This window comes from Hordeum vulgare, chromosome 1H (assembly GCF_904849725.1).
Source record: "Hordeum vulgare subsp. vulgare chromosome 1H, MorexV3_pseudomolecules_assembly, whole genome shotgun sequence".
NCBI lineage: Eukaryota > Viridiplantae > Streptophyta > Magnoliopsida > Poales > Poaceae > Hordeum > Hordeum vulgare.
In genome coordinates, this window is record NC_058518.1 from 497,454,683 (window position 1) to 497,471,276 (window position 16,594).

Here is a 16,594-nt window from a genome sequence, read left to right on the forward strand (position 1 = left end):
TCATGCAGCAGCAGCTCCAGCTCCTCGCATGTGCAAAGCAACTGCTAATGACTCGTCTCCGCAACAGCAGAAGAAACGGGATACTAATACAGGAACTGCCAATGCATCAGGCACAATTTCATCTCCACAGCAGCCCAAGCAGCCTAACAACTTGGAACAAGGTAATACATCAACTGCTCAATCCACCGTTATTGCCTCGTCTATGCAACAAGCCTCTCAGCCGGACAACACAAAGAGTGTTGATCCAGGAGTTGTAGTTGGGAAAACAAATGCTGACAAAAAAACCCATAAGAGTGAGAGTGAGAACAACATTGGATATGATCGCAACAATGCAAAGGGAGAAGATATATGAAGTCGCGTGAATCTGATTAGGAGACCAGGAGAAACAACTCTCGAAGACGGGCCTTTATTTGGATTGTTTGAACCTGGAAGCCCCGATGCCTTGCTGTTTCAGGATGTGCCACAAGTTGAATCACCTCCACGATCACCTGCTGTTGATATCGAGTCTTTCATGGAGATTCGAGCAAGGAGCCCTTTGTTTGATAACCTTTTTGCTGCCGCTGCTTCACCCGGTCCTGTTTATGATGTCACTCCACTCGCGACGTTCCCGCCAATATCAACAGGCCCTGCAGGTTTATATAAGTTGTTCCCGTGATTTTTTGTTTACGCAACATATCATCCTTTCTTTGTTTTTTGAAACTTAGCACATGCATGATTCAAAATTGTTACTCATCCGCTGTCTTTTTTCATTTTTTTGGGCAGAAGCATGTATTGATGATACAATAGAGCAGGCACAGGTTGAAGTCAGCAGCGGGCAAGGCCATGATCAGAAGCATCCTACAATTAAGAGAGCTGCACCGACCGAATCAACCGCAGCAAAGTTGCCAAAAATGAAGAAGAAAAAAATTGATGCAATGGATGATGCGATATACCACAGGTACTGTTGTACCAATTATAAGATAAAGGACCCACGCAGACGCGAGCCACTGTAAGTTTTTTTCACGCTTTTTGCTCTTTTGTGTGCTGAGAGAAAATAAACCAAAGGAATAGTTTCACAACTTCTAACCAAGTTTCTGTCATCTCTTGTAACAAATTAGCCCTTCGTTCATAAGGATAGGTGGTTTCGATATTTCATTCAAACATTTCAGCAACGGGCTCAAAAAGCGGGCTCATGTGAACAATGAGGTGATGTCACTCTATATTGAAAGTTTCAACATTGAGCACATGTACAGTTCAAGCAAGCCAAGGAAGTTTGCATTCTCACCACATGTTGCTGTGAGTTAACTATCATGTTTTTTCCCTATTGTTGTCACTTGTGATTTCGAAACGCAACATAGTTGGTTTTAGAAGACAGCCACATTCCCTTTTTTCACCTTCTTTTTTGTTGCAATTTTTTTTGCTTATATATGCAGTCAAAACTCTGTGTGGGCCCAAGTTCATTCAATACAAATTCCTGCACGAAAGATTTGAAAAGGGCCTGTGAGAAGAACGACATTGCCAAAGCTGACCAAGTAAGGCTTTTTGTTGATCAAAGTTCTGTCTACAATTGCAATAATTTTTTTCTACCTTGTTATGCAACTATGCCCTTATATCATTATAGCATTCTTATTTGTGATAGAGGAATTGCTTTGCAGTTTCTTCCATCTGTTACAAAAGTTATTTTCTACCTTTGCTTTGTTTTTGAGAGGAACAAGTTCATTTGTTCTGCTTTGCCAAATAAGTTCAGAAACTAAGTTCATTGTTCTGCAACTAAGTTCATTGTTCTGCAACTATTTTCAGAAACTAAGTTCATTGTTCTGCAACTATTTTCAGAAACTAAGGCAATTGTTTCTGCAACTATGTTCAGAAACAACCATCCACGGCACCATCCAACCATCGTGACCCTTTTTTCTTCTTCATTTTTTGCAGTTGTTCTTCACCATTGTGAAACAAGACCATTGGGTGGTCGTTGTTCTAAACTTGATTCGTAAACAGTTCAATGTGTTCGACTCCAACATTAGAGACTCTGATTATGTCAGCATCCTCGAGAAGCCTTGTTCCAATTTGGTATGGGGTAGCATTTTGTTTTTCTTCTTTTTTCACCATGCTTTTTTTCAAATCAATGTTTCGGAAGCAACCAGTCTTACATTTTTGCAGATAGAGAACTTCAAAACTCTAGTGAGAGGAAGAAACCCTTGGAAGCACAATCTTGACATGTTTGAGCGCTTCAGTCCATCAGGCTACCCACAACAGTCAACAACGTACTGTTTTCCGCAACTATACATTATTTTTCTGGCAACTTTTTATTTCATATATGTGATCTCATTTTTCTCCAACCTTTTTTTACTGGCAGATTTGATTGCGGCTTGTTTGCTATTCTGTACATGGAGAACTTAACTACAAGGGGGTTAAAGCCATTCAATACAGTATGACTTTTTGCTTTTCCTCTTTTTTTTCTACTCATTTTTTGTGCGGAATCTGTGTTGCGGAATCTCTTTTCCGGACACACTAGCTTTTCCCTTTTTTTTGCTAGCAGTATCTAAACATGTTTTTTTTTCTTTTGTTGCCGTGTATGATCAGGACACAACCTCGTTGCTCAACTTCCGCAAGTACATCGCAGCAAAGCTTTTCAAACATCCGCAAAACACCCTCAGCTCGGAGGAGGAGCTCGAAAAGTTGCTGAAGAAGTCCTAGTTTCAAGTGAAAAGACGACCGCAACAAGACCTAGCTAGTAGTTTTAGGCTTCTTCTTTTTTTAGTGCATGTGTGCGCGACATGTGTTTTTGCAACTGAGTTCTCTAGTTACTTCATCCTGATCCTGATGTGTTACAGAGACATTACCTGATCTTTTTTGTCATTGATCACATGTAGCTGGGGCATGCCATCTTTTTCGAGCATGAGAAATATAATTTGCAGTTACCTGATCCCTGATGTGTGAACATGACAAAATACAAATTGGGCAGTTACCTGATCCTGATGGTGTGTTTCAATTTTTTTTCATGTTTCTGTAATGTGTTTTTTCATGTAACATTTTTGATACAGTGGTAATCTTTTTTAATGGATGCATCTCTGCAACATATGCACGCCATGCAAAAATGAAAATCAACATAACGAAGATTATTTCTGTAAACAAGATCATGAACAGGGGACAAACTGTATGTTTGCTGCAACTTTTGCATGACCATTTTTTGCAATAATTTCTACGGCACGACCTCTGATGCGGATGTTTCCGCAGCAACACCTCGGTTTGCGAGGGTGATCTTTTAAAAAGAACAACCGGTAGACGCGTAGCAGCCCCATCTCACATCAACTTTTTTTTTCAGTTTTTCTACAACAAATTATTTGGGAGCAGGTTCATTGTTCTGTTTCTACAACAAACCAAAATGAAATACTTTGGGAGCATGGGGACAACTAAACAGGCAATTTTTCTACAACAAAGCATTTTGTTACAAAGAAAATTACACATATTTCTGAAACAGGATTTCTACTGTAACTCAAGTTCACAAAACATTTCTGCAACAACATTTTCTACAAAACATGACCTTCATTGCAGAAAATAGTGTATAACAAACTTTTGTTGCAGAAATTTAAAATAGTATTTTATTGCAAAAAAATAGATAAGAAAAAGATTCTGCAACAAGTATCAGCCTCTGTTTTCCAAACACTGAGAGCAAGTACTTTTTTTTACATTTACCATGATGAAAATAAAACAAAATTTTTGTCTATTATTTTGTCGCCTCCCTGTTTCTGTCTATCTTTTCCCTACAGGTTCAGTTGCGTCATTTGGGCAACTCTTTGATCATTTGCCATCACAGCTCTCAAGTATTGACATTCTGGGACTGCATGTCCAACCCCAGAGCAGAATTGGCATTTTGAGGGCGCTGCTGCCGCCTCCATCGCAGCTTTTAGGGTGCCACATGTCTGAATATTGTGTCCCAATTCATTGCAGTGCTTGAAGCGAATAGTCCTTTTTTGAGTTGTTGTCTTGTCCGATGTTGTTGCTTTTTTCCCTTGTTGTTTCATCTTCTTTTTTTGTTCATCATCTCGCTGCTCTACAAGCATCTTCTTTCTCTTCTCTCTGTCAGTTGGTCGGACTTTCTTAGGCACAAGAGCTGGGTTTTGCAGCATATCGGAGCGTTCTTGTTGTGGCATGTCACCATTCACTGTTACCGTTGTCGCAGCGGGTGGTGTTGGAGGTTCACTCTGTTGCGTGGCTTGTTGATCAGGCATGGCTCCTCTCTTGGCCGCTGCTATGGCAGGCTCAAGGGCTTTAATTGCATCATCCAATATTCTATAGGCATCATCATTGCAACATGCATTAGAGGCAAGCCATGTCAATCTTCGACACAAGGAGTTGTATTTCAGTGTGTTTGTCGAGGGGTGCCCAAAGTCCAGCAAGCTGCCAGTCCTACCCATGCTTGTAGTGGCTGCTTCGGACCACCTCTCCAATAAGTATTGTTGTGGAATTGCTTGCACATTGAGATGAACCATCGCCCTTATTATGTGTGCACAAATCAGCCCATTCATCTCAAAGTAGTGGCAGCTGCACTCAAACAACCCTTCATCCTTCACAACATGCACAGAATACAGCTTCGGGTTCTCATAGGATGTTGCTTTCAGCTCAAACACGACACCTTGCCCTTGGTAGTCAGTGTCTTGGTTGACAATGAAGCTAGTAGATGATGTCACCTGTTTCTGAAACTTACCGAAGACAGTGCGGGTGTAGTACGCAGCAGCTTGGCGCTCGATGTTGTAGCTGCAAGAACATAAAAAGAAATAGGTCAACAACAACATTTTTTATTTTGTTTTTGAATTTTGGGCAAAGCTCAAAAGTGTGCCTACCGAGAGTATAGAGGCGGAGCTGTTGTTTCACCAGTGAATCCAACATTGTCCTCACGATCAAGCATAGTTTCTTGACACATTTCATGTTGTTGCACAAATCTCCAAACGGAATCAGCTGGTCGAATAAGGGTCTTAAAATATGAGTTGAGCCCCTCAGACCTGCCTGTTGTGCTCGTGAACGGGAAGAATTTGTCCTTGAAATATGTTGGAGCCCACGTGCGCCTTGTTCACCACATATTTTTGAGGTGTCTGTTTTCTGCAACTTCAAAACAATGCAACATGTGCTGCCATGTTTCCTCAAATTCCTCCACGGTTTCGGATTGGTTGATACAAGTGTAAAACACATCTGCAAAAGCCCCATCTCTGCTCAATAGCCTTCCCAACTTGGACCGTGCATTGCTAAGCACATGAAACTTGCAACACCTATGGCAAGTGTTCGGGAACACTTGATCAATGGCTGTTGCCATTGCTTGGTCCTGGTCAGTCATGATGTTGGTAGGATGCTCGTTATCCATCGCAACCATCCACTGCTGGAAAACCCACTTAAATGTGTCAATAGTTTCATCCGGCAACAGGGCACATCCTAGTGCAATTGTCTGGAGGTGGTTGTTTACACCAACTATAGGAGCAAATGGCATGGTGTATCTGTTTGTGCAGAATGTTGTATCGAAGAATACACAATCTTTGTATTTCGGGTACAACGCCCTTGTTCTCCCATCAATCCAAAACAATGCAGTCACTGAGTTTGTTGCAGGATCTTGCTGTTTCGCAAAGAAAAATTCTGGATTCTCACCCTTCCTCCTCTCAAAATACTTCACTGTCATATCCATGTCTCGGAATGTTAACCCTCTGCGGAGCTTTGCACGTTCATTTGTAACATCTCTTTTCGCATATGGGAGTATCCTAGTGTCACCTCCATGGATCCTTCCAAGGACGCTCATGCATTCTGAATTGGAGAGGTTCACATCATGCAACGTCAACAACAGTTGGTAATCCTCGCTGGGTATGCTGCGGTGCGAGCGGTAGTACCTAACACGCTCCGGCTGATCCATCATCGGATATGTATGCTCCGCAACAAAATAAGTCATTGTCCATCTCCCCTCCCTTAGCCCAACAATCATATGCGCCTTACAATCATGACGGAGCATTCTGTTTTTTTGACGTTTTCTTGTGACATCCATCCCCTCACTAGGTTGCCTGCTAGAGTTGCTGGTTCTAGTTGCAATGCTCTCTGAACTGCTGTTGGTTTCCGTTTTAACGGGCTTTCTAGCGTGCACACATCCAAAGACCCTTTTTATGAGGGTTGCATCCTCTTTCTTTTGACCTCTCTTCTGGGTGAATTTTGAAGTAGATATATGCGTTCCAAACCCCAACTTGAAGGCATAGTCATTGTAGAATTTGCGAGCATCGTCAACTGTGTCAAACACCATCCCAACATAGGGCGGCAACGGCTGCGAAGAAACATCTCCATCATCTGAATCATATTGGCTTGCATCTTCAGCAAACAACAAACCTTCTGAATCTTCGACATCAGGAGCAGAAAAATTTCCATGGACATAGCTTCCTTCACCTTCAGTTACATGTTCCTGCAACACAATTATTGTGAACAGTCACATCATACTTCAAAAATCACATATGATAGTTGGAACAAAATCAAAATCAATAGTAACTGAAACTGGGAGCAGGGGGGCAACTAACGAGGCAATTTTTTCAGGTTCTCGTTCTGAAACTAAACAATTGTTTCAGAAGCTATAGAGGCTCATTTTTGCTCTGTTTTTTGAGAGGAACGGGTTCATTGTTCTGTTATTCCAACTAATTTCAGAAACTAGGCAATTGTTTCTGCAACTAAGTTTAGAAACATGCTCATTCTTTCACTAGTAAAAAAATTCAGGAACAGGTTCAGAAACTAAGCAGGTTCAGAAACTAGGCAGGTTCAGGAACATGTTCAGAAACTAGGCAGGTTCGGGAACAGGTTCAGAAACACACAGGTGTTCATTCTTTCACTTTGGATCAGAGCTACAGTTTCAGAAACTGGATGTCTCACCGAATTTTGTTGACGGGATCTGCTCGATGTGGGTTTAGGAAACACCACCGAAGGATTTGTGAACCAACTTGAAGATCCAGCTCGCGGCGGAAGCTCCCCGAAGGCGCTTGAAGCTGAGAAAGATGGTCGTGCTCGGTCAGCTAGGTTGGCGTCCGATCCGACCATCTGTCGCGTGATGTGGTGCGCCATGGAGTTCACGCAGGTTGCGGGCGGCGTAGGTTTGTTGGGGCCACGGTGGTTTGCGGGGCAGCGCCGCGGTGGTTGGAGGCGGTGGCTGCGGGGTGCACAGTCTGTCGGAACCGCAACAGCCTATTAGTTTCTGAAACTGAGCAGCAGTTTCAGGTTTTATTTGGTCGGAAGATATCGGATCGGACGGACGACATCGCTTATATCGAACGGCTATAACGGTGATGGATATTTCTTACGTATCCGCCGGTGGACGCGTAGCGTCTCCCTAAAACTAATGACAAAAGTTAGACAAAAAAGAAACATGACATGATGTGACCTTGCATAAGAAAACGTAGGCAGTATTTGAAAAAAAAGACAGCAGGTCCAGCGGGTAGCCGCCTGGATCGAAAAGGAAAAGAAAAACGGCACCACTCCGGACGGCTTTCGCTTAAACAAAAACTACCACGACCACGACGACGCGACCCGAATTAAATTCGTCGCCGGCAAACCGCACAGGAACCACGTGCGAAATAGCGAACAAAAGAGGGCGAGCGAAAACAAACAAATCCGGCAGGCGGGGCCCACCACCCGCCGAACCGCCCACGCACGCAACCGCATCGCATCCATGAGATCCATGATCCATCCCGCCCCGCTCCGTCGCTGACCGCCGGGCCCCGCCCCCCCCCCCCCCCCCCCTCCCCTCGCCAGGAGCAAACGACGCGAGCTCCCTTCCTCCCTCCCTCCATCGCGTAGCTTCCTTCTTCTCTTCCTCCTCCCTCCGCCTCTGCCCCCTCTCCCTCTCCCTCTCCACGCGGCCGGACCAACCAACCAACCAGAGCGAGCTCCCCTCCCTTCCCTTCCCGCCGCCGGCGACCGGAGCCTCCCCCGCGCCCGCCCCGTCGTCGCCTCCCCGGCCCGTCGCCGGCGAGGCCCCGCGGCCTCCACCGCCGGCTCCGAGGAACAAGGTACGCGGAGCCGCTCTACTCGCCGACTGGTTCGGGGCTCCTGATCTGCCTCTTCATTCCGTTCTTCCGCCCCTGGTGCTGGGCTGAGGATTTCACAGTCGGGGGCGGGATTTGGATCTGCGGGGAGAGGGAGGTTTAGCGGGTGAGCAGATTCAGGAATCCGCGCGATTAGCTGACGGCTAGGGGGAGAGAAGCAGGGCACGATTAGTGGCATGGTGCCGAGGCCGTCCCTGTAGCTTAGATCCCGTCGCCTGGGGAGAGGAGGGGCGGTCGGATCGCTCCGCCGCCTTGACCGTTGACAACCGCCGCCTCCGCTCCGGCTGCGAGGGGGGCAGAGCTGGCCGCCTGCTTGATTCGAGTAAAGTAGAGGCGGTCCTGGCTTCTGAGAGCCTGGTTCTGGATTCCTAGTGGCTACTGCAGACAGACAGACACATTTTAACATTTTTGTTTTAGGTTATGGTCCGGATGTTTTTCTTGCAAAACGTTAGGGCGTTCCATATTCCCCCTGTACGATTTATGTGCCCCCGAGCAGCTCAAAATGGTCCGAAACTTAGTCGATTAGCTATGAAGCATTGATGCGGCAATTCCGACGAGTATATGTAACTAATCAATAAACCGCCATGTCATGAAGACAGAGGATAATTGGATGCGTGAGAGATCGAATTACTGCCCCATTTTTTGCTTACATGCCTCTTTGTTCTCATGTCTTGGACGACCGAATGATCAGCAATTTCCTCAATCCTCCTGGTAATCTTGCAAAATGCATCGTGTGCTAGTATTACAATTTGATATAGACATAGCACATAAGCATGAAAACAGTTAGGAAATTGGCTTGTAGCTTGCTGGAAACAGTAAAGAAGTGGCAACGAAATTTGTTACATCCATGACCTGCCGAGTCTGTTGATACTGTTGTAGCATGAGCCCATGGAGGATATTTCTGATTGACAACATCAGCCCCAGCCTCTAAAATATCAACTATAATACTGTTGTTTACACTCCCACCAACTGAAGGTTTGCTGCCTGCCATGCCCCTGCCGGCAGATGCCTTGTTGGTATGTCACTCCCTAGGCAGCACAGCAGCAACATCAGTAAGTCAGAAGCAGCATTATACGCCCTAGCTAGTTGCATTCAACAGCATCAGCAGCCCAGCACCTGGCAGCAAGGGAAGGCGGGCCTGCTATAGGTTTATGTGTGGGCATCTACTGGGTTTACCATGTCACGTGTATCTGGCATAGTGTATCGGCCGCGTGTTGTAACGGACACGCCAGACCTCGCCGTATTGGTGCTTCATAGTCGTTTAGCATCTATTCTTACAATGGATTGTTATGTTTTTTGCTTCTACATATGCTTCTTTATTGTCATGGACAGACATGATGGCTTACCCTTACTATAATATTGTTATGTTGCAGAGATGACTGCTTAAATAGGATAATTATACCACAAGGCAGTCTGGTGTTATATGCTGAGGAATCAGGTTTTAACCATACGATCACCAGAAACTAGAAATGGAGGATGGCCTTGAGCTTAGTTTAGGCCTCTCTTTGGGTGGTGGGTCTTCTGGGAAGTCTAAGGCAAGAGATGCTTCACTAGAGCCTAAAGCGGAACCTCAAGTGGAAGAGAGCAGTAGCAAAGGTGTCTCGCAACCTCCCGATGCTCCTTTTGCGCATTACTATCAAGCAACTGCTGAGAACCAGGAACATAGTAGCAAGCAGAGGCATAGCCCTGCTACCCCGCCGTTTGGGAACTTCTGGGGACAACACGGGGGCTCCTCTGCTCCAGTGGCAGATGGATCCAGTGAACTAATGGCTCACCAATCTCAGCTTCCCCAATATCAAGAGGGGCGGACTCCAAATAATATTGGAAATAATTCTGAGGAAAACATGCCAGTCTCAAGTAAACGAAGGCTGCTTTCTGAAGAGACGAGTCTTCAGAAGAAGCATCATTCTGCTGCTGACCAGCCTGATGCATTCAGTAAGAGCTCTGAGGGAGGTGTGAAAAATGCACCGATTTCAATTAGCACGGATGATGGTTCAACCGGTGAAAATGAGGATGTTGCAGACTCGGAAGCAGAAGGCTCAAACTCTTGGTTGGTTGCACAGCGTGAAGACAGTGCCAAGGGCTCTGTGGTAAACAGAGGATCCGATATAAAGAGATCCAGTGATGATGCTACAGGTGGATTTCAAGGGAAGAGGCAACCGAGCTTTTCAGGAAGTGAATCTAGCTCTGGAAAGTTGCCGCATGGAAATCCCTTACAAGCATCGAATGCAGTGACTGCGCAATATCAAGGCCATACTCAGGTTTCAGCACCCCTGGGCATAACTAATGCACCCAATTTTCCTCCAATGTATACAGTGCAATTGAGGCCACCTGTAAACAATGGACCAGCTGTCCAGACGGTGGGTGGTGCCTCCCAGGTTTCTTTTGGTTACCCAACAGGTCAGCTACCAATACTTGAAACGAGCTCTTCATGGGCATTTGGTACTCCGCCTCAGGCTATTTCTTCTTTTGCTGCAAAGCAAGCCGAACGAGCAGGAGCCAGACAAGCTGATGATGGAAAGAAACCTCAAGGTTAGCTCACCTCATAGCACTCATACTTATGTGGAAATAAATAGAGGAAAGAGTCATGTTGCTAAGGTACTCTAAAAAATGTCGTAAAATGACTCCTATATATGTCTACCTCTCTAAATGACATATGTATTTGTTAGGTAAGAACACTGGTCTGGATATTTCAGTTAAGAGTTTTAGTCTACTGTCCAGTCCCAAATGCCCTTGTTTATTAGTTTCTCCATCAGTTTGGTATGACAGAAGCAATCTGGAGGTGTATAGTTAGCTCATCTAATTCGGAACCACTTTAATTACTAGCAGCACTGCTACTTCTTGATGTGCAAGTGATTTCCTGTAATCTAGTAAGGTGAAATAAACATAGTTGAAAAGTAATTCCTCATTAAGCTTCTTGTGTGCACAGCTATACCTTTTGTTCGTTTAAAATTTGGAAAGTTAATCGCTTCCCTTTCTTTTCTTTATGAACTGCAGAGGCTGGCGCATCCTCCTCTGCTCTTTTGGAGGATGGTAAGGTTGTCGAGAAGGTATTGCCTCTCATGGGCTCGGGCTCTGGTATAAGGCCGGGCATCGCCCCAAATGTCAAATTCGGAGGGTCCGGATCATACCCTGATCTTCCCTGGGTATCCACAACCGGGAGTGGACCAAATGGCAGGACCATATCAGGCGTAACGTACAACTTCGGCAGAAACGAAGTGAAGATCGTGTGTGCTTGCCATGGCACCCACATGACGCCCGAGGAGTTCACTCGACATGCTAGCGTGGATGCCACGGGCCAGGAGAACAACGCCACCATGTCGGCGTTTCCTGTTGGGAACCAAGCTGCCTCGGCCCAAAACTAACTAATTCAGCGGCCTGCGCGCCGGTTCCAGAGAGTGTGCTTGCTGCTCCCTTTGTGTCCATATCATCAGTTCAGTATATTGTTACTGTGTTGATTCAGACCCTATTGATATACTCCTACATTATGTAGACACATGTGTCATGTTGTAACTTTGGCTCCATTTGTTGTGCACGAAACTGATGTATTTATTGTAGCTCCTCATTATGTGTCCTCAAGGCAGAATAGTACATTGGCTACATCCAGCAAAATGGTGTCATGGGGCTGCGTTGCCATGCTCTTTGCCATTTGGTGATGAGGCAGGAAGAACAATAGCAGCATACATATGTGTTCTTATAAAGTCTTTCATTTCAGTGGAATGATTTTGCAACATGGGAACGTATGTAACATACTCCGTCCGCTATTCAAGTTAAATTTGCATCAAAATTTGGGACGGAGGGAGGGAGTATTACCTAACATTTTCGAAAGTAGAATATGGATACCAAGTTCATGGTCAATGGCAACATCAAAATTTCACATAATCAAGCGACGTCATCTCCCGTGCGCTACAGCATTTACATTACGAAGTATACTGATGGTCCAGAGATCTTTGACAGGTTCAGTATCTAAAAATAAATAAAAATCAATGCTAGCTCTGCTAGGCAGATAAGCCATCAGCGTTACACAACAGACCCGGCTTCAAATGCTTTAATTGCTAGGTTTAACTAGCCGCGCTGACACTCCAGCTGCTTCGTGTTCTCCAATAGCACCTGTTTCAACACCACAGCATAACCAATCAGCATTCAGGTTTCATAATATGGGGAATGAATGGAGTACAGACAAGTGTCAATTTTTGTCAATGGTAGGACAACAAGTTTGGAGAAAATGTAACTGAGCAAGGGCGGCCGAGAATATAAGAACTAAATAGCAAAGGAAAGGTCCTTCTTAACCTCTCGGATGTAGGTTGCGATCGCTTTGCACCCTTCGGTTGCAAGGTCCATGACAGTCTCGAATGTATCCATTGGCAGTTTCGCGTCCATCTGAAAATCATCTTCCAAGCATTAGTGTTGGCACTGAATCAGTGATGCCACACAGCAAACTAAGCACATAAGAAATGTGTGCTGCAGATGAGAGGTGGGCTAGGGAGACCCTGAAACTTGGAGCAATCAAAGTTTATGATCGTTTTGTAACCTGCAGAAGAGTCACTTTGTCCATCTTTGCAAGAATGCCAACGGTGACATCCGCGCCTCCAGCGCTGTCTTCTATATAATTCAGATCTGAAATAACATATTAGAATGGTTGAGGCTTCTTCTCCTGAGATGATTCTCAGCATTGTCATAGATGCAAGAACAGAATTTTAATTCCCATACCAAGCAAGGGAGTAGAGCACAGATACCCAGCACTGCAAGAAGTGACTATGTCTCGCATTGGAATCCCAGCATCTGCAAGTGCTAGTGTTGCAGCATTGATGCATGCAGACCTGGTTCCTGATATACACGCAGTCATGACCAAGACAGAAACTTAAGTCATATTTACTACCATTAATGCTACAATCATTTCGAAACAGACAGAAATAACAATATGCCCCAGCAGCACTGGGTAACGGAAACAAGAAAATGTGTGTTTATTAAGTAAAATATTTAAACAATCTCTGGACAAAAAGTAGGCTTGTGTTGTGTGCCTTTGGTTTGGCGACGAAATGAAGTATGTTCTACAAATAGTTATAGAAGTGCATGTAGATTAGAAATGGATCTGAAAGATTCAAATACAGTGCGCTTACCACCATCAGCTTGAAGAACTTGGACAAATATGTCAATCTACAAAACAAAACCAGTAAGAATTCAAAGTGGATCCTGTTTATAATTCAGGATAGAGGTTTCTTGCAGCGCAACTGATTAGATGACTCACCTGTGAGTGTGGCATTAAATGTGTTAATATGCTTGCCTCCATTGTTTGTCGAATAACAAGCGAAATTTCTGTTGATCGCCTGTCACAAAGTTGTAGATTCACCTTGTTACCATATAGTTGTGCAGGAAGTGAAATACTCCCTCCGTCCCAAAATTCTTGTCTTAGATTTGTCTAGATATGAATGTATCTAGTCACGCTTTAGTATTTAGATACATTCATTTCTAAACAAACCTAAGACAAGAATTTTGGGACGGAGGGAGCATTAAGTACACTATAACTGAAGCATCGTGTTATTCCCTTTGCATGCTGTGTGTTCATTTGTTCACCACAAAATACTGCATGAATCAACTAAGCTATACATCAACACTGTCTGTTTTATTTCACATGAGGAAATTCCTGATCTTCTACTTTAATTGCATTGCAATATGATCACGTTACCGGCCTAAAAAGCTCTCAAGATGATCCCCTTAAGAACAGATCAGACATAATTCAAAACTAACAGTCCCCGATACAGAAAATGGTAATGGTATCAGAAATAAGAACATAACATGGAGAAAAAGAAGCCTGGAAATAACGATATGAAAACCTGTCATGTCGAAAGAATGTAATGATAATAAATGAATCCACTATAGTCAGCGGTTAAGTTATTTTCATCAGTTCCTCCTCCTTAAGCTGGAACATACCTGTCACCTTTTGGCTTTCTCCTTCGATCCCCAGTGCTAAATTCTGCCATTCTGTACTCACAACGCACCTGCAGTCACATTTCTCAGGAGCACATCCTATCAAGAGAGCCGTCAATACTTGATGCGCTTGAACTAATAAACTTACCAAAGCCTCTTTATTGTTTTGTTGCTGACTCCTGTTTTGGATCTGAATGTGTAAAACAAGCAAACATAACATTAGGTTTAATCTGGGATTTGTAAGCCATCCATATAGAGGAATAATAACTTGTATGAAAAAGAAATATCATAGCTACACAAGGAAGAGCCACCCTAGGTCCTGTGGAAATACTCCCCATGCTCTACTGGCACTAAAGCAGATCACTAGAGCCAGTCTCCAACATTGATGCTGCCTGCTGGTCGCCGATGACTCCAACAGCAGGGGCTTGATGAGCTGGTGCTTTAATGGAAATGTGGTGTGGCTTGCCCTTTTTAGTTTGTTTCAGTAGTTTGCTTTTACTGCTTTCTGAACTTGGCGTGGATGCCTTGTATATGAGGGCTTCTAATCAATGTAAGGAGCCAGGGAGCTCCTCGCTGTTGATCTGAAAATGTTCAACTGACACCATTGACCTTACGGGTTTCCTAGAACATGTTATTTGCAGTACCAAAACACCAGAAAAATCTCATTATTGAACACCTAGACATGCTGCGAAGATGTTGTCGTTGGCAAAACAATCTGATGATGGGATCAAGGGGAACTAGCTTGCGGCGTGGGGCTTAGTCTGCCGTCCTAAGAACAAAGGTGGCCTGGGTGGAATCAACCTCAAAGTGCAGAACCAAGGCTTGTTGCTGAAACAAATGCACAAATTTTACAACAAGACAGAACTCCCATGGGTGCACCTTATCCGGAATGCCTACTACAATGACAAAACCCCCCAGGCCTCTGATCCTAGTGGGTCCGTTTGGTGGAGAGACCTCCTTAATCTGTCAGACGTTTATAGGGGAGTGACTAGAGTCAATGTGGCTGCTGGCGACACTGTTATTTTGGAAAGATCTCTGGTGTGATAAACTTCTGAATATCTCACACCCCAGGGTGTTCTCCTCCGCCAGATGTGAGGATATCTCGGTCAGAAAGCTGCTGTCATCGGAGTCACTTCGCCAGGTCTTTCATCTCCCATTGTCTATTGAGGCCAAAAATGAAGTGAGAGATCTGCAGAGAGTAACTGAAGGTTTACAGCTTCGATCTGACTCCAAAGATGCTTGGTGTTGTAATTGGGGTGGATATGTCTTTAAAGCTGGCAAGTTTTACACGCATTGTTTCAGTGAAATGCAAGTGGATGAAGCTTTTCTCTGAATCTGGAAGTCCAAATGCACCATGCAGTGGAAGGTGTTCCTATGGCCGTTGCTTGCCGATCGTCTCAACACCAGGAATATGCTCAAACGAAGGCACTACAGAGTTCAAAATGATGAATATAGCTGATTGTTATGTGCTGACCCTCGGAGGAAAATCTGTCCCACCTGTTTTTTTTATGCCCATTCAGTGTGGCTTGTTGGGCAACCCTGGGCATTATCGGGCCTGACATAGACTGTAGACTGCAAATGATCCATGCTGGTAGAGCTGATTGGAAGATGCCAATGTTTATGGATGTGTTTGCAGTTTCCACTTGGGGGACTTGGAAAGAGCGAAATGATAAATTGTTCAGAGGGATCCCACCATCGCATGGCTCCTGGCTATCTGGTTTAAGGGAGACTTTGCATTGCTGGTTCATAGGAGAAAGCAGAAGGTAGAACCTTTCATTCTCTCTTTTGTACAATCTTTGTAATTTCTTTCTGATTTGTAGTTTTGTATATGTACTTGTGAACCCCTCTAACATTTAATTTAAAAGTCAGTGGGAGCCTTTCCTAGTCATCAAGGTTCAAAACATGACAAGACTGTTGTGTCGTCTCAGTGCTCCATGTCATATAATTCCGAAAAGTAACTAGAAAGCTAAAAATAAATCCGTTCATAGACACTAGATCAAACGTGTTGCATGAACTTCAAAAGAGATCCCCAAAATCAGTATATATCCGGAAACTAACTAGAAACTTCACAGTAGCCTTTCATAGACATTCCATCGAACATTCCGTTAATCCTCACGGGCATTAGCTCATACATGGCATGTGCGATTCAAGAAAACCTGCCCCAAATCAGCTTAATACCATTCATCAACTACAGAACTCGCGCTAATCCCTGACAGACACTGCATCGAACAGTTGGAGTGCGCGAGAAAGATGAGGGACATGGACGTACCTCTCGGGGCCCGTAGACGGCGGCGATGACCCTGGTGTTGCCCATCTCGAAGAGCGCCGAGCCGTCGGCCCTGGAGACGACGCCGACCTCGCCCTTGAGCTGCCGCATCTGCGAGACGCCGGCCGCGAAGAATCAGAGCCAGCCGAGCTGGAACCAGACGAAGGCGAGAGGGAGGGAGCGGGGGCTCACCTCGTTGGGGCGGCGCCCGTCGACGCGGAATCCGGTGAGAGGGTTGACGTACTCCATCGCCGGACTGTTTTGCCCTCTCCACTCCCGCTTCCGGCTCCGCTTCGGCGGCGGCGGCGGCGGCGGCGAGGGCTTTGGTGCGGGTTAAGGTCCTCTGACGTACTGAGAAGTGAGAACT

At 44.9% G+C, this 16,594-nt stretch overlaps 2 protein-coding genes and 1 pseudogene across 2 annotated transcripts; 1 reads left to right on the forward strand and 2 right to left on the reverse strand.

Annotated features, from left to right (window-relative positions):
• Window positions 1-3,740: 3,740 nt before the first annotated feature.
• LOC123402054 lies at window positions 3,741-9,024 on the reverse strand (annotated as a pseudogene).
• On the forward strand, window positions 7,695-11,753 carry LOC123449927 (protein NINJA homolog 1). Its single transcript, XM_045127300.1, has 3 exons — window positions 7,695-7,997; window positions 9,407-10,565; window positions 11,031-11,753. The coding sequence occupies exons 2-3, from the start codon at window positions 9,503-9,505 to the stop codon at window positions 11,396-11,398; spliced, it is 1,431 nt and encodes a 476-aa protein (XP_044983235.1). The 5' UTR covers window positions 7,695-7,997; window positions 9,407-9,502; the 3' UTR covers window positions 11,399-11,753.
• Window positions 11,754-11,884: 131 nt separating this feature from the next.
• Window positions 11,885-16,594, reverse strand: LOC123449937 (exosome complex component RRP41 homolog). The gene is made up of 10 exons (XM_045127312.1): window positions 16,420-16,594; window positions 16,231-16,338; window positions 14,110-14,151; window positions 13,965-14,032; window positions 13,282-13,360; window positions 13,154-13,190; window positions 12,744-12,860; window positions 12,565-12,650; window positions 12,324-12,413; window positions 11,885-12,143 (listed from the first exon to the last, which is right to left on the reverse strand). The coding sequence occupies exons 1-10, from the start codon at window positions 16,474-16,476 to the stop codon at window positions 12,099-12,101; spliced, it is 729 nt and encodes a 242-aa protein (XP_044983247.1). The 5' UTR covers window positions 16,477-16,594; the 3' UTR covers window positions 11,885-12,098.